General features: G+C 37.8%; 1 protein-coding gene across 4 annotated transcripts; it reads right to left on the minus strand.

Annotated features, from left to right (window-relative positions):
- Nucleotides 1-3,431: 3,431 nt before the first annotated feature.
- Nucleotides 3,432-24,415, minus strand: cspp1b (centrosome and spindle pole associated protein 1b). Of its 4 annotated transcripts, none has more exons than XM_082173508.1 (28): nucleotides 23,950-24,415; nucleotides 23,001-23,099; nucleotides 22,858-22,915; nucleotides 22,675-22,769; nucleotides 21,851-21,910; nucleotides 20,971-21,122; nucleotides 20,773-20,832; nucleotides 20,554-20,642; nucleotides 20,095-20,188; nucleotides 19,817-19,868; nucleotides 19,614-19,735; nucleotides 15,659-15,753; nucleotides 15,260-15,353; nucleotides 13,072-13,177; nucleotides 11,336-11,483; nucleotides 11,105-11,164; nucleotides 10,890-11,002; nucleotides 10,049-10,198; nucleotides 9,149-9,286; nucleotides 8,177-8,245; nucleotides 8,034-8,094; nucleotides 7,650-7,776; nucleotides 6,960-7,072; nucleotides 6,668-6,702; nucleotides 6,447-6,507; nucleotides 5,209-5,303; nucleotides 3,972-4,086; nucleotides 3,432-3,900 (listed from the first exon to the last, which is right to left on the minus strand). In XM_082173508.1, exons 2-28 carry the CDS (start codon nucleotides 23,097-23,099, stop codon nucleotides 3,728-3,730), a joined length of 2,634 nt encoding a protein of 877 aa, XP_082029634.1. In that variant the 5' UTR covers nucleotides 23,950-24,415; the 3' UTR covers nucleotides 3,432-3,727. The 4 variants fall into 4 exon arrangements, with proteins under 4 accessions (XP_082029634.1, XP_082029633.1, XP_082029632.1 ...); XM_082173507.1 differs by having other exon boundaries at nucleotides 19,614-19,738; nucleotides 20,773-20,829; nucleotides 23,950-24,414; XM_082173506.1 differs by having other exon boundaries at nucleotides 19,614-19,738; nucleotides 23,950-24,414.
- Nucleotides 24,416-25,178: the final 763 nt, after the last annotated feature.

Genomic DNA, 25,178 nt, shown 5'->3' on the forward strand with positions numbered 1-25,178 from the left:
TATGGTGGAAAATATATTAAAGGTGCTCTAAGCGATGTCACGCGTTTTTTAGGCCAAAACATTTTTTGTCACATACAGCAAATATCTCCTCACCATCCGCTGCCTGTCCCCCCCTGAACACACTGTAAAAAACGCGGTCTCTGTAGACACCCCAGGCTCCACAAACGGCAAGAAAAACAAACTGGGCTAACCCGCACCACGAAACTGGACAAGGTTGTAAACCAGTGCAAACATTTTAGGCTACCAATGTAATCAGTATACTGATAATATAACCAGTATAATGTCCATTCAAGACTTTTAATTGTGCAGTTACACATTTTATTCACAATGTGATTTTTATTGTCATATATTCTTAATTATATTTTAATTTATTTATTATATAACGTTATTATTTAAATAATTATTATTTAACGCTATTAATTATCTAAATATGTGAATATATTTTATTTATTTTATTTTATAAATACATCCCTTTTGGCTTTGAAATATCTGCGGCAGATAAATAACTGTTCCTATGAGTATTTTCCTATATATATATACACATGCCATTGAGCTCCTGAGTAGAATCATATATATAATGTGTGTGTGTGTGTGTGTGTGTGTGTGTGTGTGTGTGTGTGTGTGTGTGTGTGTGTGTGTGTGTGTGTGTGTGTGTGTGTGTGTGTGTGTGTGTGTGTGTATTTGTCACAGGCTTTGCTCTTGGCAGCACTATTGAATCAAAGACCAAAGGCATCTGGATGTGGTGTGTCCCTCACCCCTATAAAGAAGGACACACTCTGGTTCTGCTGGACACAGAGGGACTGGGTGATGTAAAGAAAGTGGGGAGGAAGACCATACAGCATTCACAGTGATGTTTCTGTAGCAAAAACCTCCACTGCAACAAAATAAACCATAATTTCAGCATGACTAATTTTATCTTTCATAATGCTTGTAAGACAGCCATATTGCATTAAAACTCTGTTCCCCACATTGTGTGATGTAGTAAAACTGCCGTGGAAATACTTAAAGGTGCATTAAGCAACTTTTCATGTTAAAAATACCCGTTTTCTATCCCATACATGCTTAAACAATTGCCTGATGGGCTGAATGAGCCGTTCTCTGATCACTGAGATTGTCTCTATAATCCTGTAAAGTAAAATAAATAAGAGGGATTCGGGACGGAATTTTAGACTGGGCGTGACGTCATGCGCGTTCACGGCACGCTCACCTGGCTGTCTGGCAGGTTTGTGTATTCGCCGCCATTCTCCGTAGAAGATGGATTCTAAGAGACCGGCTTGAAGTTCATTTCAAACACCAACGCAAACTCCACGTAAGATAAAAAAAAAAGAAAACTTTTGTCCGTGAGCGTGCACACTTCTGGCTGCAGTTTCGCTTGCCGCCAGAGGGGGCATAGTTGGGGCATAGTCTCACCACGGACGATTTAAACAACTTGCAGTTGTTAAAAATACAATACAATACAATACAATACTTCCCTGAAGTAAGGTGATGGCATCCCGTCGATGAAGCTACTATCACTACCTCAATCACACTTTGATGTTCTTTTGTTTTATTTTGAGCGTAGAATCTGTTTCTCAGCTGCGAAGCATATACCTGACATGACTCCCAAGTTGCTCTTTGTAGAAATGAAGTTTTATTCACGGCCGGGAGATCACTGGCCACAACAACCAAGTGAGTCTCCTGAATAGAAAGATACATGTTCATTTATATCATACAGTTGAGTAAAAATCAATGTCACTCAAGTCTTCTTCACTGTGAATTGTTCTGGTGATTAGTTTGTAATGATCTGAGCTAGTCATATGTTAGTTCTACTGTGTTGTTAAGCACTTTTTGGTTAAGTAGGCCTATATATGGTCTTTGACCTGAGCATCCTTAGTCTGCGTTTCTCTGTACATTTAATGTTGAAAATACCCATTACATAAAATATTTCTATCACAGGTAAATAAGTGGCCACTTATTCTGTAGCTGACAGACTGTTTATGTTTCAGGGGGATGAGAAACATGACACGTGGATCTTCTGTCTGGCTGTTCTTCTCAGCAGCACTCTAGTGTACAACAGCTTGGGGGTCATTGACAACATGGCACTGGAAAAGCTGCAGTATCCTTCCATCCTCCATACACAATAAACATGCACATTCACCGTAACAAAAGAATTGAAAACACTCTCATAGCATTAGTGTAATTCTTCCTGAACAGAGCTTAATATAGCTACGTTACAGAGCTGACGGAGAACATTCGTGTGAAGGCAGAATTGAGTCGAGATGAGGATGAGTCAGCAGATTTCCATCGTTTGTCTGGGCTGTTTGTGACTTCACTTTAGAACTGAAAATGGGGAATAAATCAATAACGTCAGACGAGTATCTGGAGAGTGCATTGACACTCAAACCAGGTGAGATTATGTACCTCTCATACTTTAAAATGAACATTTAACAGTTTTTTATTATTCTTTGTGTTTCCTGCCCTCTTGGTTGAGAGTTTTAGCAGATTCTGAAGAATACAGAAGAATTAGCTGGTCTATGCTATTCAATTTAGCAAGGATTAGTAATTATGTTGTACATACACTGCCCGGCCCAAAAAAAAAAAAAAGTCACTGTTTGGATTTAAATAGGTCATTATTGCGGTCATTATTGCAGTCATTATTATGTTTCTTGCATTTTATATGTTTGACCCCCAATCGCTCCCCGGGCGCCACAGCAAAAATGGCTGCCCACTGCTCTGGTTGTGTGTGTTCACTATTCGTAATATGTGTGCAGTCTCTTTAAGGGTTAAATGCAGTGGACATCTTCCGTGTATGGGTTGCCATTCTTGGCCTTCACATATCACTTTAACTTTCACATCATGGCCATATTCCAGGATGGCAACAGTTCAATTCAAAGGTGTTCGAAGGCGTTCACGCACAGCTCGACGAAGGCTGTCCCAATTCAAAGGCTCCTTCTAATGCGGCCTGGAAATGCGCCCTTTGTTTCACGGGCAATGAAGGATACAACAGATGGACCCTTCGCAGACCCTTAGAAATAAATGTTGTGATGGAACATATATCCCATGTTTTCTGGAAATGGGGTTGTATATTAGCATCCACACCAACAGTAGATAACGTTCTTTTTATTATAAGCACACGCTGTCGCTTTAAATGCTCAAGCTTTTTAAAATGTAGGTGGATTCTGATTGGCTGTCAATGTTTTTAGCAGCTGAAAAAAAAAATTTCTGAAAGTGATTTCAACAATATTGTTCCTCTGAGCCATTAACATTATAGTTGTGGTGAGAACCCCACTATTCCTTTAAATTTACGATTTTCAAAACTCTTTTTTTATTATTATTATTATAGTTATCGTTCTTGGTGTGAACAGGCCTTATGCTTCCAAACAATCAGGAATACAGTGCTTCCAATAAGTGCTATTTATTCTGGTGAATCCTGATGTAAAAAACAAAACAAAAACACTTAGGATTTGGTTCATTACAAATATAATTTTAAAAGCTGCCATTTATAAAATACTTCTAAAAGGAATTTACATTCCTTCTGTTTTGTAAAAAAAAAATACTTGATACTTCACTTGATACGAATCCACCAATCAGCTTACAGAAGGGATTTTGTTATGCAGTCAAACAGCTAATCTCAGAGATTCTGTTGATCAGTCTTTTATTTGCTCAAGAGACCTAATTACATAAAATGTCCTATATATGCAGTCGTGTATGTTATAGTCCGTCCCAGAGTCATCCGTCCTACATCCGTCTAGAGTTCAGAGCCAGACATCAGCCTCCTAAGAGTGTCTGATGACTCCGCTCGAATCCAGGGTTCTGTAGTAGCTGTATCAAAGGAACTGGGCCAGCCAGGAGACGTCAGGGTAAAACGTTCATCACGACGACCAGCTTCATCTTCATCATCATCATCATCAGAGCAGCCACCTAAACACATCATTGAAATAAGTTCTGGATCTTAAAAGAATCACAGAACATTCACTGAGACAAACACACACCTGTTGTGGTGTTGTGATGACCGAAGGCTTGTAGTCTCTTCATCCTGAGAGTGTTTGTGTCTCTGAGTTTCCTCAAACTGAGGGACTGCTGCTGCACCGGCTGCTTTCCTGCAGCCTAAACACACACATATACACTTTATTTTAGAGTTATATGGATGTCATCATATGCAAAACAAAAGCTAAGGAATTATGTAGTGACAAAATCAAAACCCAAGTATGTAAGGTATTGACATTGGCTGCGTCCAAAAGCGCACACTCTCGAGTAGGTATTTATTTTGAATAACCACTTCAAATGTTTACTACTGTAGTATGAATGTATTCTGGGCATACTACATTCGTCATGTAGTCATTATCCTGTGCCATAAGTATCAGTGTCAGTGCCTTTCACAAATGCTCTCCCGTGGCCTTATGGGATAGTAAAGTGTCCATCATATGCACACTTCAGAATCTCGGCAGAAGTTGTAGGTCATCCAGGAATTTTTTTTGTATTATTTTATGAGTACTGTGAATTTGAACATACTTGTTCTTTTGTCACATACTGTTTTTTGCTTACTAACCAGCCCCTCATCAAACTTTATCAGGTGCGTCCTGGGATGCTATCAGTATTAAAACAGTACTCAAACAAACATTACTTTTAAAAGCAAAACTAGGCAAATATAAATTGTGAACAATATTTTTGTATATAATTTCCACGAGATACGGTTGATGTTGGTTGAGAAAAAAGATGGTTCATAAATAATGCCAAAGACACCCTGTGGTGAAAATCAAGCTTTTAATGTTGTTTATATGTCTATGTGGTGTTTTTAATTTGCTTTAAGACAAACCATGTGCAAATTCATAAGTCAACACCATTGCAGAGTATTTTCTCTTTAAAACTGCAGTGAACCAAAGAAAGTTTAAAAAGCGCGGTCTGAAATCGCTGGTGTTTCTGGTGTTTTTCATAAAGAATTTCGTTGTTTAAATATATCATTTTGATGATCAAAGATGAGTTTTAAGGGATAAAATGATTGACTACAGGGGGACTTTAACATTTGCATATCATGAATTGTGTGAAATGTAGTTGAGTTCTTTTTAGGTATCAAGACAATTGTCCATAATATCTGTAATAATGAATCAACTGACACATGAAGAAAAAACAACTGACAATAAAATGCATGCAATTTTGTCAGTATAAATTGTACTTTAGTCTATAAGAATTTGGAGTCACTATACATACATATGTTTAGATGCAATTTACCTGAAGGTTTGCTAGTCTGCGTCGTTCTCGTGCAGATGGCTTAGGAGATTTCCTCTCAACATCTGGAGGAAGCGGGAAAGCAACTCCATTCTGATCTAATGTTATATAATAAATCAACAGTATGAATAAACATTTTTTTTTTTTTTAAGAATATGCATGAGAAAGTGATATTTAACTATCAAAAACATCTCGTGAAATGTTTGAAAAGTGTGTTAATATTTCTTTAAAATACATGAAATTTGGTTTGATATTTTGTTATATAATGCAAAAACATGCATTCATTTTTAAAGGGATAGTTCACTTTGAAATTCATTTTGGTATGTTTTAGCTTACCTCAAGGGCATCCAAGATGTAGGTGTCTTTTTTTCCGCGGTAGTTTCAATTTTGATATTTTTAGGTCAAACCGTTCTTGTCTGTCAGTCAGATAATGCAGGTCTATGGTCACGGTCTCAAAACACAAGCACAGAGTCCAAATTAAAACAATTCCCCGTCGTCCAAATTAAACAATTCCCCATCGTAAGTACACATTGATGGCCTGAGCCACGAAACGAGCGGTTTGTGTGAGAAAACGAACAGTATTTATATAGTTTTTAGCTCTTATACGCAGCCACGTCCAAGTGATCTGAGGGCGCTCGCGCATCCTGGTGTGTGACGTGTACGCAGACTGGTGCATAGATATATATACACTAGATGTCGCTTTGTCTACGGCAGTTCATTGGAACGAATGTCTTTAAGGTGACATCTAGTGTATATATCTATGCACCAGTCTGCGTACACGTCAGATCAGATCACTCGGACATGTCTGCGTATAAGAGGTAAAAACGATATAAATACTGTTCGTTTTCTCACACAAACCGCTCGTTTCGTGGCTCAGGCCATCAATGTGTACTTACGATGGGGAATTGTTTAATTTGGACGACGGGGAATTGTTTTAATTTGGACTCTGTGCTTGTGTTTTGAGACCGTGACCATAGACCTGCATTATATGACTGACAGACAAGAACGGTTTGACCTAAAAATATCAAAATTGAAACTACCGCGGAAAAAAAGACACCTACATCTTGGATGCCCTTGAGGTAAGCTAAAACATACCAAAAATGAATTTCAAAGTGAACTATCCCTTTAAGTGTGCCTTAAGCATATCAATACATTTTAGGGTCACTGTATTTAATAAATAATAAAATAACTGTTTTTTTAAAATACTTATCAAACAATTAAAGAGACGTGTGTGATCCCACCGATAAATTCACTCTCTGACAGAAGCACAGATCCTCGTCCCCCCTCAAGTTCTCTGTTCCTCTGTGTGACAGGAAAAACAGAACTGCCATGTTAAACATCATTCAGTCTTAATGATCACATGTGCTGCTTGAGCTGCTTCTGGTACCGCAGAACACAACGGAAATAACAAGCACAGGAAATAAAAAGGCACGTCGTACATTCATAAGACAGGAAGACTTACAGACTGCCGTGTTCTAGGAAGTGGCATAAAGGCATCTGAGAAATATAAAGAAAAAAAAAGTGTTAGTTTCTGCATGAAAGGTGAATTTACATAAAACCAAACATTAAAGTGAGCTCTCATTTCATTCACAATATTTAATTGTAGCCAACTACAAATTACTTAAGTATGATTTGACCTGTTTTATAGTGAAAGAAATACCAAAAGACACATACAGACACTCAAATTCATATTTATTTTAGTAATTTTAATCCCCATAGCTCAGATTTATATTAGTATAACAGCCAATTCTTACCCCTGTACATGATGTCATAGGTTTTCTTTGAGCTGATTGGCTCAGTGCCACGGGAGGAGGGGCCTCGAACAGGCATACGCATGCGTGCCATGTCAAACACATCCATCCTGGGCCTACAAACACACACGCAATGCTATATAATAAAAGTCCGTAATAAAAATATTATAGACAATTTATGAAAGAGTTGTGTTATTTATAAGTGTTGCACAGTGACAATGAATTAAAGAGTTTTACTAGGCTGGAACGTTGTATTGTATTAATGTAGCCATACTAACCAATCAGCATCCAGGACCAGAACTATTGTTTATTGTTCTGTACTAGAACCTAGAAATCAATGGGTGTATTTTATGCATCATACTTCCTAAGTATCTTTCCTTCCAGACAGGAAAATTATAAACCATTAGTTTAAAAGATCACAGACAATTACTGATACTCATTAACTATAAAATAAATAAAAAACAGCTCATTTAGTAGAACCAGTCAAAACCAGCACAAACCAGCCATGACTGGGAAAGGCTGATGCTTAAGCCTGACACAGTACAACTGTAGTAATTTGTGAATGAGCTGTATTCATTCATTCACAGTAGGTTGACGAACAGGTCAAGTGTGACAAATGATCAACACATTCCTTCAGTGTCAGACTTAAATATGAAACAAACATTATAAAACACTAATAACAACACACTGTACCTGTCAGTGAAGGGGGAGGGGAGAGGCTCCCACTCTGTCTGCAAGAGCTGCTCCTCCAGACGCTGTTGTTCACTGCGTAGACGTCTTCTTAACACACTCAGCTCATTAACAACCTCACTTCTGTCTTCTGAAGAGAAGACAAACAAATACAGTAAAACCTCAAAAATGGACTTGTAAGGATGGTATTAGCTAATTTATAAGCAGACCAAACAAATAAATTAAAAGGTTCATAACCAGCTTGACGTTGGACTAAATAATTGTTTTATTCAAATCCCAAAAAATTACATATGATTTCTGTAAGGGTTAGGGTTAGGGTATAGCAAATATCATTAGCTTAAAATAAAAACAATAAAAGTCAATAGAACATTCTCATCGTGATATTACTCTCTGTTCTCTGATGGTTTCTGTGTTCTGGAGATGTAGGAGCCTGAAACGGAGAGAAATCCTGAAGAATATACAGAAATAAGTGAGTGAGAAGTAAACATGAGTTATGCAATGTTGGTGAAGTTTAATGAAGTGTTTGTTACTGTAGCGTTTGAAGGGTTGCGGTGTTTATTCTGTAAGGTGGGGATAGGAGGGGATGGCGCACGTTGAACCTATAAAAACATCAGAGTTAGTGATGACAAAACAGTCGCACACAATCACTACTTCTATTGACAGCAATTTTTTGTTCTGTCATGACAACTCTCCGAGTGTTTAGCATGGTAATGGGTATGATCTGTGTGGCGAGCACGACGAGGTCGAGGGCCGTGGGAGGACGGCGCGAGGCCGGTGGCGCGATTGATAATGAGCGACACGTGCGCGACGCACCGGTCTCGCATCTCTCACGGAGGAGCGGAAGCATAAAGGAGGAGCGACGACAGTGAAGAGCGAGAGAGGACAGGCCTGAAGTTTATTTGATGTGTTTCTGTTTTGTGTTGCCAGCAGTCGTCCGTGAGGGGCTGCTGGCTTTTACTTTCATTTTTGTATTTATTTATTAAAATGTTGAATGTTCGCCGGTTCCCGCCTCCTTCTTCCCATAACATCTGTCTGAACCCCGTTACAATCTGCTACACTGCTGCTGTTGGTTATTTCTGGTGCAGCTGCTGCAGAGCAAGTAAGGGTAATTGGCTACTGCCAATACATACACAACACGCTGCTGTGAGCAAGTAAGACGAGCTGCTGGTGTACAATATAGCATACCTAAATTACCCTTAGCAGATCTATACAGGTGGAGCTGGGGAAGGAGGAGGGTTTCTGAAAGTGTGCTGCAACTGCTATTTGAAACATTTGAAGGTTGAGCAACGAACTGATTGGCTACTGATACAGCAGGAACCAATTGGCTGTGCACTATAGAGAATGATGTGATTGCAGCAGATTGAGTCAAGGACCTATCAGCCTGTACCATCTAGAGTTTCACGACAGAACTTTGTATCTATGCTAAAACACACATATACAGCTTGTGTGAATGATAGCTCATTGCAGTAAATTCACATCCACACTCAGAGAGAACCACACACCTGTTGCAGCCGTATTTGTCTCTTTTGTTGTTCCTGTTTTCGGAAAGCTGCTCTCTCTTTTTCTTCTTTCTTCTTTTTCTCTGCATCCCTACGTCTCTCCTCCGCCAGACGAACAAGTTCTTCATTCTTCAGTTTTTGCTACAAAAAAAATCATAAGTTTATGAGTCAGCGCTGATGGTCACTGAGACGGTGTAAGATCATTAGGAGTGCTTATGCACTGGAAAATGAGAGAAACAACATTTGATGCCATTTCTTTAAGCCCTTACATGATGGCAAAATGTGATTTAAAGTGAACACATCTCTGTTAAATCATTAATATTTAATCAATTGTTTAGATTAGACCACGACTAGGAGATTTTTAATAATTGCTTTAGGCCACTGATATTGAAAAATTCTGTTAATAATCACCAAAACAATTCAGTGTTCAAGGTCCATTGAAAAGTAGTATTTTACGCACCCGTAACATACTTTTCATGTATAAATTGGCACAATTTTTTATATATTTTCTGTCATGAAATATATATTAAAATGATATAATAAACTATATTAAATCAAGTTCTATAATTTTAACTAAAATTATTCAAATTAAACACTAATTTAATTTGAATTTATATCAAATTTAAGCATCACAACATTATGATACACAGACTGAAGATGGACATTCATTTAGAGAATTGCTAAATCATACATTTAACTGTGTTATTAAATTATTAGTGTTTTTTTAAACATCAACTTTAAGTGAGCATTACAAACGGTAATCTAAGTATAAAAAACATGAAAAAAATGAGCATGCACAATTTAATATCCAATATTGACTAATACTGAAATTGACTCTTAGCTGATATGGGACTGATGCATCCCTAAAAATATGACAGGCAAGAGCGCATGCGTCTGTCTGACCTCCATCTCTCTGCGTTTCCTGCTCTCCTGCTCATCTTCATACTCTCTCGTGATTTTCTCTCTCTGTTCTGTCAGTCGTCTTTCCTCCCTCTCCTCCTCGGCCCTCATCTGCTCTCTCTCCTCCGCTTGCTTCCTTCGCTTCTCTTCCATCTAATGCCACAGACATATAAAGGATAAAAAACATACAAAGATCATTATGTTTATGGTGTTTATTTACAGGTACAGTGGGGTCCAAAAGTTTTAAAATTGAATCACACTGAAAATCTGTGATTCAATATCTAATTTAATCCTGAATATTACACTTTAGAATTGAATGAATATGAGTGTGAAGAGTCTGTATGTATATACACTACCATTCAAAATTTTGGGTTGGTAAGATTTATTTTGTTTTTGAAACAAGTCTCTTATGTTCACCAAGACTGCATTTACTTGACCAAAACTGAAAAAACTGTATTATTGTGAAATATCATTACAATTAAAAAAATTATGTATTTTAAAATGTAACTTATTCCTGTGATGCAAAGCTGAATTGTCAGCTTCTTTACTCCAGTCCTCAGAGTCACATGATCCTTCAGAAATCATTCTAATATGCTGATTTGGTGCTCAATTCTTAATATAATCAATATTGAAAACATTTGTGCTGCTTAATATTTTTGTGGAATTTGTTTTACAGATTCTTTGATGAATAGAAACTTCAAAAGAAAAGCATTTATGTGAAAACGAATGTTTGGTAAAATGTCAAATTAATTTCATATGTCCTGGCTGGATGAAAGTAGTAATTTCTTCTTTAAAAAAAAATCCTAACGACCCCAAACTTTTGAACAGCAGTGCATGTGTGTACCTGCTGTTTCAGGTACGCTTTGTACTGGTCTTGCTCCTGTAGTTGCTGGGGTGACAGCATCTGATTGAACACATTTCCTCTAGCAAACTGTGGAGTGTGTGTCTCAACAAAACCTTCAGATACAAACACATACAACTTAGTTGAGAATGTAAACATTCGCTAAAAACACATCATACATGTTTGTATTTGAACTAAAACGTGTGCTAGCATGTTACCTGGCCTCTCTGGTATTTGTGCGGCTGCTGCATTCGAAAGGTGCATCTGCTTCAGATCAGCTACACACACACACACACACACACACACACACACACACACACACACACACACACACACACACACACACACACACACACACACACACACACACACACACATCATTTCTATAGCCAAAAATTCCATTACTAACAGATTAGCTGGAGATCTAAGTCATAGTAAATAAGTCATACCGATTAGATTTCCAGTGCTGTCTCTGAGTGGTGCACCACCTCCGCCCCTTCCCCAGGGTTCATATGCTCTCATATCAGCATCAAGTTCTGCATCCAGTCTTCTCTTCTCCTCTCTGTCCACCTTCCTCTGTGCGGCCCGCTCCTCTATCTACCCACGGGGCACACACACACACACACACAAATAAACAAACTAATAAGCTGGAAGTCTTCATTAAGAAGCATTCTATAGTACTTTTCCAAGTACAGAGTTAGACTAAACAGATAAATGCAAAACCATATTTAAAGGGATAGTTCGCTCAAAAATGAAAATGGTGTCATCATTTACTCACCCTCAAGTTGTTCCAAACCTGTTTGAATTTCTTTCTTCTGCTGAACATAAATATATATTTTGAAGAATACAGGTAACCAAACAGTTGATGGACCCCATAGTATGGAAAAAAAAAATACTATGGAAGTCAATGGGGCCCATCGACTGTTTGGTTACTGACATTCTTCAAAATATATTCTTTTGGGTTCCACTTAATTTTAAAGGTCCCGTTTTATGCCCCTTTTCACAAGATGTAAAATAAGTCTCTGATGTCCCCAGAGTGTGTATGTGAAGTTTGAGCTCAAAATACCCAACAGATCATTTTTTACAGCATGTTTAAATTGACATTTTTTGGGGCTCAGAAAAACGAGCTGTTTCAGTGTGTGCCCTTTAAATGCAAATGAGCTGCTGCTGGATGACACAGGGGGCGGAGCTTCATGAGCTCGCGCTCAGTCTGTCAGGAAAAATTCATCTCACGGAATGATGATAATATCAGAAACTCTCAGTAACGGCGTTCATTTCGAGTCGGACAATAATGCCTACAGAGTCAGAGTGCTGTATAGAGATGAAACAGGTATGGTTTAGTAGTTTAATTACGGTTATTATAACGTATTTGTCATCTGCTTGTAGGCTATGTATCCATTATTTATTAATAGCCTACAAGTCTGCTGTCTGAATGATGATCAAACATGTACTGATGAGTTTAATAAAGTTTATTGTACATCACACAAAAGATGAAGCGTCAGTTTTACTTCAGAAAATCACCGTAAGAGCTGAGTAAACACAGTAGCCTAAGTTATAAGAAGTGCGCAAGTAGCCAGTAGAGTTGAGGGAGCATTCCTGTGGGCGGAGGTTAGTCAAGAAACGGTTCTAGTGACATCATTAAAGAAGGAAGTAGAGGGATGTAGTCCAATCAAGCCGTTTTTTGTAGTCAACTTCTGTTAAATAAAATATCTCGCTTGGCATTGAACTTTGAGCTTTATAATTTTACAGATATTATTTATGCTCTAACAGCAACATTACACACTAACTAAAGTTTGAAACATGGGATCACGCAGAACGGGACCTTTAATGTGTCATTTTTACAGTGATTTAAGTACTGAGTAATATTAAGCAACTACATGTACTTACTATAGGGTTAGGGTAGGATTAGGATTTGGTTGAGGGTTAGTTGCATGTAATTATGCATAATTTACTGTTAATACTATGGTAAGTACATGTATCATATGTACTGTAACAAGGACACTGTAAAATAAAGTGTTACTTCTTTTGTGTTCAGCAGTGTTCATACAGGTTTGGAACAACTTGAGGGTGAGTAAATGATGACAGAATTTTCATTTTTTGGGAGAAATATCCCTTTAACAAAGACAAACCCACTGTTGACTATGTCATAAAGACATACTGTTTATTATGCAATAAGGACACACACCTGCTGTCTGAGCTCCTCTTTATAGCTGAGTCTGTTCTTCTGCGCTTGATGTGCAGGAAACACTGAAAGACCTGAACCCACACCTTCATTCTCACCCAGAAACATCCTGAAACACACAAATAAAGTGCAAATACTCCTCAAATTAAAATGTGTATTAGCTGTCTGCATACAGGCATTTGGTTTAAAAGTGTCTTTGATGGTGAGAAAAAAAAAAGGCTGAAGAAAGTACCATAGAAAGAACAAGTTTTGGGTAATTAGGCTGAGAGTTTGGTCTGAATTGGTGGTAAATTCTTTTCAATTAAGGTTCCAAGTTGTTGAGATAACGGTGGCACTAATGACCTCTCCTTTGATAGTGATAGTTCACCCAAAAATAGAAATTATGTCATAATTTACTCATTCTGATGTCATTCCAAACAACTTTCTTTCTGCTGTGAAACACAAAAGAAGATGTTTTTAAGAATGTTAGTAACCAAACAGTTTTTATGCCCACTAACTTATGCCTAATTTGTTTGTATCATCTGGTTCTAACACAAGATCTTCATAAAAAAAGTAGTAAATACTTCAAAAATAAATAACGTCTGGAATGCCGCACAAAGTCGGACATCCGACCTGTGAACTTGGGTCAGATTAATCAACTCCGATCTCAGCGAGACGAGTCATTTGACGTCACTTCCAAGATGGCGGCAAGTCCTGCTTCCAACGAGCCTAGTGTGGAGCTACCTTACGTCAAATGTCAAAACAAACTTTAACATTAAACATTATGCTTATACAATGATACTTTAAAGGGACTATGTGTAGCTTTTTAGGTATTTTATTATCTAAAATCAATATTTTTATTCATAAATATGCCCTCAATGGTGTACAAATACCTATGCCAATGATCAGACTAATCCTCGTAAACGAAGAATTTATTATCTTTATATACATGGGACGGGTAGGTCCACGGAGGCTTCCATGTAGTTCCGCCATCTTGAAAAACTATAATAGCAGAGAGGGACAAAAAGTACTAGGCCAACGCGTTTCCACAACGCGTTTTCGTTCAGAACCAGCGTCACGTGACTGAAGCCAGCAGAAGCGGAGGAGCAGAGCAGTGAGAGGCGCTTGTCACTGCCGCGGCAAGTTTAAAAGGATGCACACTGCACGATTATTTATACACCGTTCATTCATACATATGCTGAGTCACAGGATAAGGAGTCCTTGTCGTCGAAAAAGTCCAAAATAGACCGTAAAAGGGAACGTGACCGGAGATTACAAAAACAAGGGTTAATGTCGGGATAGCTAATGCAGGAGAAAGCTTTCAAAAGAGACCCTGAAGTTGCCTGCTTTCTTCTCGACAGGTAAATCAATGTTACGGCCTTAATTACAAGCTTTTTTTCATTGCTTGATTGTGTACTTTATTATATAGACAGTCGAACATTTATAGTTAAAAGTTAAACAGGCTCTTTGATGAATAGCAGCTATTGAGTAAAGGAACGTTAGAGAAGGCTCTGATGATGATGATATCTAACAATGCACGTACTTCAAAAAATATAACGAGTAAAGGCGGCATTACTACTAATTACCATAGTTAATGTTTTTCACAGTCAGTAATTGATAACTGTAACATTCTTTTTTTCGTTGTTTCAAGTTTCAGTTTGTTTTAAATACAACCGCCTTAGCTTTTTGGTACATAACGGCAACCGTAGATGCAACGCACATTTGAAAAAGTGAGGCGCTGGAGCATTATTCGTTTGAATGCAAAATACAATTTCACCACTAGATGGGAGAAATTCCTACACACAGTCCCTTTAATCATTGCTTTTTCATCAGCTGTCAAAGCGAATAGCAGCATTTTCTTATTTTGCCATTTAATTGACACAAAAACATGAAATGCTCTCGTTGTGTCATGGCGAACTCATGTGGTCAACATGTGAGCATGACGTTTGACTAACTGGAACTCACTGATGTCAGAAGTAGGACATTTCAACTTGGACCTCGTCACGAACGTGGCATTAATAAAGCACATGATAAATGGAAGAAATTATTTAAAATTTAGGACAATCAGAAAGCTGGAAAGTTAGCAGATCCAACACTCAGACTGATGCTGGACAACCTTACCTGGTGTTAATGCCTGCTTCAAAACAACCACAAATTACAATCAGAAATGTGTTTGGAAAATTGCATTTGTGTGAGTCGGCTGCACTCTTACTGTCTGTGAGTGCTTCTGCTGTGCTCATTGTGAAGACTGAGTGGGTGTGGCTCTCCTGATGATGTTGGAAAAGAAACTTCCTCTATTGGGCCATCTGTGGAAACACACACTCATGATGTAGCAGTGGGAATCATATGCTGAACGCGTTTAAAAACTGGTTTTCATGCTGAATGTATTCAACTGGTTTTGCTGCAGGATCCAGAATACACAACACAGTGCCAACATTGGTTACAGCACCAAAGTGAACAAAAATGTCCTTAAAAATGTACACTGAAATGCATTAATGTTGATGGTTTCATGCTCTCATCAGCCAATAATTTACTGCACAAAACCATGTTCATCTTCATTGCAAGTAAACTTATATTTAATGTAGTTTGTTGGGTCATAAGTGTGTCTTACAGGCTCTGCTGGGGCTCAGCAAACTCCCAGAATCATTATTTGGAGTCTTATAGGCATCTGCAAGGAATGGGAGGTGAGTGGAGATAAACGGCATCCTGTAGAAAGAAAAATGTTTGTGAGTTTAAAGTACAGCGTGTGTGAATATGTGTGTTTGTACCAGGGTTTCCGTTGTCCGGTAACTGCCGGACATTGGCCGAAAAAAAAAAAAAGAAATGTCCGACAAAATTAAATCTCTCCAGTCAAATTGTCCGATTAAAATGGCCTAATAATCTCGCCCCCTAACACAATCTGAATTTGAGAATAAGCCTAAAATGTATAAAGCAAAAATACACCGACCTTTGGCTATGTTATAAAGGAACAGGCTATACCGTTTGAAAGTTATTAAACAACATCGCATGCTGCATTTCAAATAAAGCGCACGCCTAAAACGGCTGTAATATAGACCTAAACAACGAACAAATGAGTGAGACGTTTTCAAATATGGCCAGGCCCAGGCAGACTAGCCGTAAAAGCTTTTTTCAGAGGCCAGACGCGACGGACGATGGTGAATCAGGAACGCCTGAAGCCTCAGATGTCCAGACAGCTCCACCACCACCGGAGAAAAAGCAGAAACGGATCAAGACGAAGCCGCCTTGCGGAGAACAAGGTTATGCCTGGCTCACACTACAGGAGTTTTAAAATCCTAACCAATTTTGAAATCTGGTTGCAGCACACACTTAAGGAGAATCTTTGCAGATTTTCTTACCTAAAATCTTAAACATGCTCATACTACTGCGCATCACACACTACAAAATGTTACTAAGATTATCGCGCCAGAGGAAGCGCCTCACGTGATATACGCAGCAGATCGGAAGCGGGAAAGCGGATGTAGACAAAATGGTATAACGTTAGCTGCTACTGTAACACGAAAACTTGCTGTATCAATAATGATCGTTTGTTGTGAGAAAAACCAAAAGCGGAAGAATAAACGAGTGTGGATGAGAAAATGGTTGGGGAGACGGGCTCAACATGGATTGTCAGTTCTTCAGCGAGAAATGCAGGTAAGAATTTAATTGACCTTATTACTATCGTAGTGTGCTAGAATTTTTACTGTTATAATATTCAATATTATAACAGTAAAAATTCTAGCACACTACGATAGTAATAAGGTCAATTAAATTCTTGTATTATTGGCTGCCTAGGTCAAAAGCGATATTGGCACCTGTTACAGTGTAGATCTGGGCTGTAAAATGAAAATACAATTGGTGCTATTTGGAAGAAATGTGTCTACTGGTAACGTTACGTTAAACAATGGTTTGCCGTCTGCGCTCGCGCGCACGCGCGCTCTCTCTCTCTCTCTCTCTCTCTCTCTCTCACACACACACACACAAACAGTCCCCTCTCTCTCACACACACGCACAAACAATCCCCCCTCTCTCACACACACACACACACACTCCTCTCTCTTTCACACTATCTAAACGTTGTATAGGCAGTCATGTTGTTGCCACATTTCAACAAGTCGCTCCTCTATCTCCGAAGTCCAACAGATCTGTGTTGCAGGTTTCGCGGTCTACATTTCGAAATGTCCGTCACTTCCGTCTAGTCGTAGACTTGTTTCCATTGGCTATTGTGACAGTACTGACGTAATCACAATCTTGCTCATCCCGATAAATATCAAACATGTTTGATATGATCGGGGCGAGCCCGATTTGTGTGAGAGCAGATCGGGAGGGGCAAGATTCGATCTGTGAATGCCTCACATTACCAGATAATCTGCGCCGAACATCGGAACAGATCGAGGTCCTCGACAAGATATTTCTCAGATTCTCGGGAGGGGTAAATCGGGCATAAATCGGCCTAAAACTCCTGTAGTGTGAGCCAGGCATTACGCGGCTTATGCGAATTGCAAGTTGTGGAGAGACACTAGCCGCGTTTCCATTACCCTTCAAATTGCGAATTACAAATACGCACAATGTAAACACGTCAATTTCGCAAAAAGTTTTTATGCTCGCATGAGGTGGTTTTTCAGGCAATTCGAAAAAGGAATATTTCGCAAAACTGCAATGGAAACAGTTTTTGCGCATTTACAGTCACCTGACTTAGAAGACGCAGTGTGTTTGAGGTCCATGTATAGCTACGCAAATAATAATAATTTTATATTATTTTATTATAACATTTAATAGGCTATATTTAGAAGACGCTTTTATGCAAAAAAGGAACAAAGCTGAGTGTGGAGCGCGCACTGCATGGCACGGAGGCGCGGGCGCGAACACTTGCATTTTCCTATCAACAGTGGAAACAACTTAAAATACTCTATCATTTCTGGTCATACAGAAAATAATAATAATAATACATTATTCTCAACTACTTTTATTTGTGTAAGCTCACAATAACAAGAAAACGTTGTGCTTTTGTAAAATAAAATAAAACAATCATGCACTTTCATGATCTCCGTAAACTGGAGCGCGAGAACTGAAACAAAATATAGCCTAGGCTAAAGCTTGAAATGTCCACTTTAAAACGAACAAATTCGAATCGAAAGCTAATACCTTCTGATTATGTTATCCGTATGAAATGTGCATTTCTCTCTAAAAGCGCATCTGCTTAACAGTGGAGATGGAGATGTGATTTTAGCCGACACTTAGAAAACAATAGTTTATTAATAATATGAATGGCTCTTCTCATTCAGCACTGCGGGAAAAACATCAATTCCAGGTTCTAATTTGGCCTTAGAAAACCAGTAAAATCGACATGTTTTCCATATTCATTTGTGAATATTTTAAATGTTTAATAAAGGGGCAAAAATCAGAAAATTCGTCGATATTTACTTTTTTGCGCAGCAGTTGGTGTAGCCAGTTCAAATAAAAATTTTGGTGTTCAACTTTGCGTTTTAAAAAGACAACCGTTCATTTTTCGTTTTTCAATTACGGGTTAAAAAAAGGAAAAACGAATGGACACAAAAGTAGCCTACATGGATCGTTTGGACAGAATACGAGACAGAGTTCTTTATTAAATTCATAAAAGAAACAATAATTAGCCTATAGGAATACTGGATTCTAAATCTCAAAGAAATGCCACAATCAAAACCTCGGAGCAGAAATGAGGGCGAAACACCCAGAAACTCCTTATATGTGTCGTTCGCAGTACAAGGGTCTTTCCCTGCCATTAATGCTTGGATAACACGCCACGTCTCCTTCCATTAATACTAATAATAATAATGTCTAATGCGGTGGCTGTGATAGCATATTATATAAACCAACGTCCGTTGCCGTGATTTTTTTAAATGATTTATCGTGAGAGAAAAAAGGACGTTTTAGTCACATAACATCGGTTAATGGAAACGCCGTCATTTCGCAATAGTTTTTTTTATCGATATTTAGATAATAGCGCAAAACATTTGCGCAAATCTGTAATGGATACGCGGCTACAGGGAAGTTTTGATTTTAAGTCGGCAGCTGCACAATTCAGCACTGCAAAACAGCGTAAAAAGTAGCCTAAAATGACGCGAGACAATGTTATAGGCCTAGTCATTTGTTTGTTCCAGTTCATTTGACAAGGAGTCATTTCACGGTGGCCAATTTAAATGTTACCAGCTAAATGAGAGCGTATAATTAAGTTCGCTTGAGTAAAAACAATAGGCTACTATTCAGATATTTTATGTGGGGAAGGCCGGATTGGTTTGTTAAACTATGTGAAACCATAGTAAAAACAATTGGCGTTGATTGACGTCAATCGGACGTTCATGTTTTTTTCCGTCTATTTGAAAGTTAGGCTAATAAACATGTTGCATTCTATACAGCCTGATTATGTCATTTTTTAAGTTACATAGCCTGCCTCCAGTTTTCCTCAACTTGACTAATTAAGAGGCGATATTTGACCGGCATATCATCAAAATGTCCGGAAAACGAAAGTGACCGGCACCATTTTTTTCTAGCGGAAACTCTGGTTTGTACTTGTGTATATCAGTGCATACCTGCATGGAGACAGAGGGTCTGTCCTGTATTGCAGAAGACCCTCAGGAGGCTCGACAGTGTCCAGGCGGAAGATGTCATCCCTAGGTTGCTTTCTGTATGCGGGCGCCTCACTCACATAGAGCTGCTTTAAAAGAACAGACCAGAAAATCAACACAAGAACATCACCAAATATGTGCACATTTACAAACACACACCTTGTTACCTTTTTCTCAGCATCTGTTACTCTCGCAACTCTCAGGTCCAGTTCCTTTTCCCTAAAAACAGTTGAATTACAGGTTGTTCATGAAAGCTGCATAAACATTCAGCCTACCATCTCTTTTATGATCCATGAAGAAAGAAGTCAGGTTTGTAACATCATGAGGGTGAGTAAACGATGTCAGAACTGTAATTTTCGGGCGATTTATCCATCGAACATTATTTCTTTCGAGGTAATGACGTCAACTAAATACACCGGTAAGACAATTTTGCATGAACACACACCTTCTGTGACTATGTTTCTCTGCAATTTGTTCTTGTAGTTCACGTCTATAATGCTCCTTCCTCCTCTTCAGTGCGGACTCCAGATCTGTTGCACCTGTCAATCAAATTCAGCCATTTCAGAAGCCTGAGCATCAGTTAATGTCAGATAAAGGGGTAGATCACTCAAAAATAAAAAATTCTGTCATCATTTACTCACATTCATGACGTTCCAAACCTGTATGACTTTCTATCTTCTGCAGAACACAAAAGAAGATATTTGAAGAACATTAGAAACCAAACAGTTTTGGGAACGACATGAGGATGAGTAAGTAAGTGATGATTCGTTTTTTGGGCGAACTATCCCTTTAAAATCAAGTCAGAATCATTCTCCATTGAATGAAGTATCACTTCTCCCATTATTGAGCCAATCAAAACAGTAACAAGGACCTCTAACCAATCAGAATCGCAATACTGAATTACCTATTAGGATTCCAGTGGTGAACACTGTGTCCTGACTGGCCCCAGATACAGATCTTTCATTGGCTTGGGTCGCAACGGATGCCGACATTCTACAACAGTGAAAGAGCAGTGATAAATGTGAGTCCAAACCATTCTGCCATTCAAAATACTAATAAATAAAAGTGGCCAGCTTGCCAATACTGTAAAAGAAGAAATTTAATCTGTGTACGTGTCTTTTACCTGTTTCTGTGCTGTAGTTTGCTTGTGTGATGCCCTGTCTCTGTGTACAATTCTTCTCTTCTTATGAGAAAGACAGAGATAAAGATAATACCATTAATATATACAATAAAAATAAATAATATACAATAAAATCTGTCCATAGAGAACACGAAATGAGTCACCAATTCTAAACATCTCTGCCTCTCTCTCTGTTCTCACCTGTTTGCTGTCCTGGTGTCTCTCCCTTTCTGATGTCGTCTCCCTTGTAAAAGTATGAGTTCTTCATCACTGCAGTCTTCCTCAGAGCTACACACACCCCATCCCAGACCACACACCTCTGTAAGGGTGGCCACATTCCGCACACGGACCGTCTGAAAAAGCAAGCAAGCGTTTTGTGAGTGAGAGACTTGACTATACAAAACAGAACTCTGGGAGAATCATGGTACAGTAATAATATCCGATGATAATGTCATGGTAATTTATGATACAGTAACAGATGATGAGGCTTTTCTTATGGGCAGACAGATATCAGAAAGTTGGGACAATGGGGAGTTAGGTGCAAAGTATTACCATTTTGAATTTACAGTATTTACCTTTTATGTACAAAAACATGTTAATCCCATAGTACTTTTTAGTAGATGTGAGAAATGTTGCGTTAAATAAAATCAAAATACATTTTGCTTTACTGTGTATCAGAATAGTCAGCTGTCCTGCATGACAGCACTGATCTCAGCGATAGGCGAGAGCAACAGATTTAGAAGGGAAATCTCAACCTCACAGAACAGTAACTGTGCAGTACCTTGTGAAAAAGAAGTACACTTTAGCATACTTGTTAAAAATGTACTTATTGTGGAAATAATATCCCTAAAAAGACTATTAAGTGTGAACCTGAATGTAATGCTTTCTAAAACTGAATTGCATGTTATTTGCAATTAAATGAAAATGTGTTATAGTTTAAATTTATATTAAATGTAATTAGTTGAACTTAAGAGAGCTTTTTTGACAAATCATAAAGCTTTTTTGAGATCATAACCCTAAACTGATAAGGCATATACAAGGAGGGAAACACAAACAAAAGGCTTTTGATCCAGTACTGTACCCTGGGTATTCTTCTTCTCTCTGGAACTGTGTGAACGTCACCAGCATCCCAGTGATCTTTCTGCAAGAGACACATAGACAGTGAGAAATTAAGATTGGGTCTCATTCACTAAGTGTGCATACACACAAATGTGTGTGTAAAATCTACGTACAAGCGTTTTTACAAACAAATCATGATTCACCAATAACATTTGTATTAAATATTTATTCTACATTTATAAAAACTGAAACCGCACATACGTGAAAATCACTTACTCTAAGTGGCTTCATAATCGTGTTAAGATTTAAGACAGCTTGAGCTGTGAGGTTTCTCTGTATAACAACGCAGATGTGTGTATGTACAGCTAATTAATGAGACATCTATAATCTGGGTCTGTATAAAAGGTGTTCAATGTGTATGCACTGATTTTGAGGCACACTTGAGGATCTTTCTGCTTGTACTCTCAGACAGGAGCGCATATTTAGAGAGCGTCATATGTTTGCTGAGAGTGACGAAAGGCTGGAAAGGAAAGTGCAGAAAGCCCTTATATGGAAATGGTTTGGGCATGTTTTATACAACTGGCTAACCTCAAACATGCAGCTGCTCATTTAGAATACTCCAAATCTATTAATATTAGAACGAGGTTCAAAATAAATTCATGTGCTTAAACACGTTTCAAGAGAAATTCTCCTGTGTGAATAAATACGAAATTATCCATGCAATTATTTCTGAAAAAGACTCAATTGTCCTTGAATATTGACATTTTAAGATCTTAATGGTCCTCATTGAAGACATTTGGGACAGGGCACAAGTGTGCATGTATGTATACTGTAAGTGTGTCTCACCTCTGCCATGTATTTCCTGTAATCTTTCCTGAGCTCTTCTTGCAGTTTGTGTTTCTTTCTCTCATATTCATCTCCGAGTGGCAGACTCAATCCATCTACACGTTGAAATTACACATACACACCTTTAAAACCAGGTATGAATATAACAGAAATTATATTACAACCTTATTAACAGAGCTGTACCTTGCTGACTTGTGCATGGAGAGATGTTCTCTTTCTGGGGAACATGGCCTGTCCGCCTCTGATACATCAAACAAATGAAACAACATTACAATGATGACCAATCAAACATTGGACCAATCATTATCCCGGTCACCAACTCTCACCCTCATCTCCATGTAAGGGGGCTCCTGTTCCAGACAGGCCTTCTCTTCTGCTATCTTCGTCTTCTGATCTTCAAGAAACTTCTCCAATACCTCATCCATCTGGAATACATACAAATATTAAAGCAAAGCATATCAAACATAAACAGCGCCACCTGTAGATGCATATAGCTTATTATTCATAAACAATATGTGCAATAATTTACAATAAGGTCCCACTAGTTTATGATAATGCATTAACAAACATCAGCTAACAGTGAGCAATACATCCATTTATTAATCTTAGTCAATGTTACTTAGTAAATAAAAGTACTGTTCATTGTTAGCTCAGCTGCATAAGATAATATTAACAGATATAACTTTTGGTTTTACTTAGTCTGACGTATTAGTAAATGTTGAAAATGAAACTTTAACTAAGATTAATAAATGCTTTAGAAGTTTTTTCTATTGTAAGTTCACGTTAACTAATGTGGTTAACTAATGTTAACAAATGGAACATTACAGTAAAGTGTTACTACAATATCTATAAAAAATAACTATAGTAACAGTAAGTAAAGCTTTATTTATAACATTGTTTACAAAATGCTTTACAGAATGCATATTGTATACACATGATATGAAAGTAGATACAAGAAAATACAATTATTATTAAACATGAAAAAAGAAATTAAACACAATAAGCAAGTAAACAATTAATCAAAGAAATGCATATAAAATGCAAAGTTTAGATCATATAGTTGGTGTTATGACTGCAAATCCATAATAGATTTATACTGAGTAGAATTTCATTGAATCTAATTCAATGACATTGAGGAATCTTTAGGTAAGGAATGCATGGGTGTGCAAATACTTATGAACCAAACTATTTCTATAGGAACCATGTATGCCTCGCATATCCTCTGATGCATGCATACATATTACACACCGAGAGACAAAGTGCAATCACACACACCTCTCTGAAGAACTCCTGGTGCTGAAACTCTGAAGTTTAATCCTCGGTTGGCACGACTCTGAATACATCTGTTCTTCCACTCCACAAAAGAACCACTTGATCAGATCACACCGATATCAGACATGTTAATAACGTGACTTAAAGTGTGTTGTTTATTTACCTTGAATCTAAGGTATTAGCTGATGCAAACTCTATAGCGAACTAATAATCTCAACAGAAAATTTACTGTCCTCGTTTCATTGGGGAAAGGGAATAAATATGTCATCTGATATTTGGATCTGTTCATATATTGAAAATAATCAAATGTTTTAAATAAACGGTATATTTATCGTATTTGATTGCCCTGATCTCTGGCCACCGGTCACATTGGAAAGACATAAACAACAGAGCGCCGTTTCCCCATAGACGTTTCCCTGTCTATCACTTCCTCTCTTCCCCTATTCCTGTTTCCTCTCGCTGCTGCTGACTTATATAACTCTCGGATAGGCAGAAGCGGAAAAACGCTCTTCGGTCGTGACGTTTTCTAGGCCAACCCGGAAAAGGCCATGAAATTAGAATAAAGGTTTTGAATTTATGAGAAAAATAAATTTCATTTCCTTCCTTCAGTCTCTCTGTTCTTTGCACACACGTAAAAATGAAAAAAAATCTCACGTAGCCTATACTTTATATTAACTGTGGATGGTTGGTTTATTTGATGTTTAAAATACATCACAGGAGGGTCTTTTTTTTTCTCTAAAAGTAATTAACATTTCCTCCACTAATGTAATATGATTTATGTATTATGTTAATGTATTATGTTATGGCGTTCTGTACCCTAATTAAAATTACATTTTAAACTTTTGAATTGATGATAAACTGACCAACTCATATTGAAGACTAATTTTATAGCTTGCTCTTTATTGTACTGTTTTGTGTAGGCTACTTGAACACTTTTTGCATAATTCGTACAAATTAATGATTGATTGAAAATTACGTACAACATTAAGATTATATTCAAAGGTGACAGGTATTCTGTCATTTTTTCCTGAGAGTTATGAACATTCCTCCGCATGGGAAATTATGTATTAGGTTTAACAGCGTTCTGTAATGAAAATTACAATTTCAAACTGCCAACTTCTTTTAAGCTATTTATTCATAGAATTTTTACTATTTTCTTTGGTTTCTCATTACTGTTGTTACAAAAAAAAAACGTATTGTGAAAATGATTTAATCGATAAATATTCGATCAC

The sequence above is a fragment of the Leuciscus leuciscus genome (assembly GCF_965113295.1).
Source record: "Leuciscus leuciscus genome assembly, chromosome: 6".
NCBI classification, from domain to species: domain Eukaryota; kingdom Metazoa; phylum Chordata; class Actinopteri; order Cypriniformes; family Leuciscidae; genus Leuciscus; species Leuciscus leuciscus.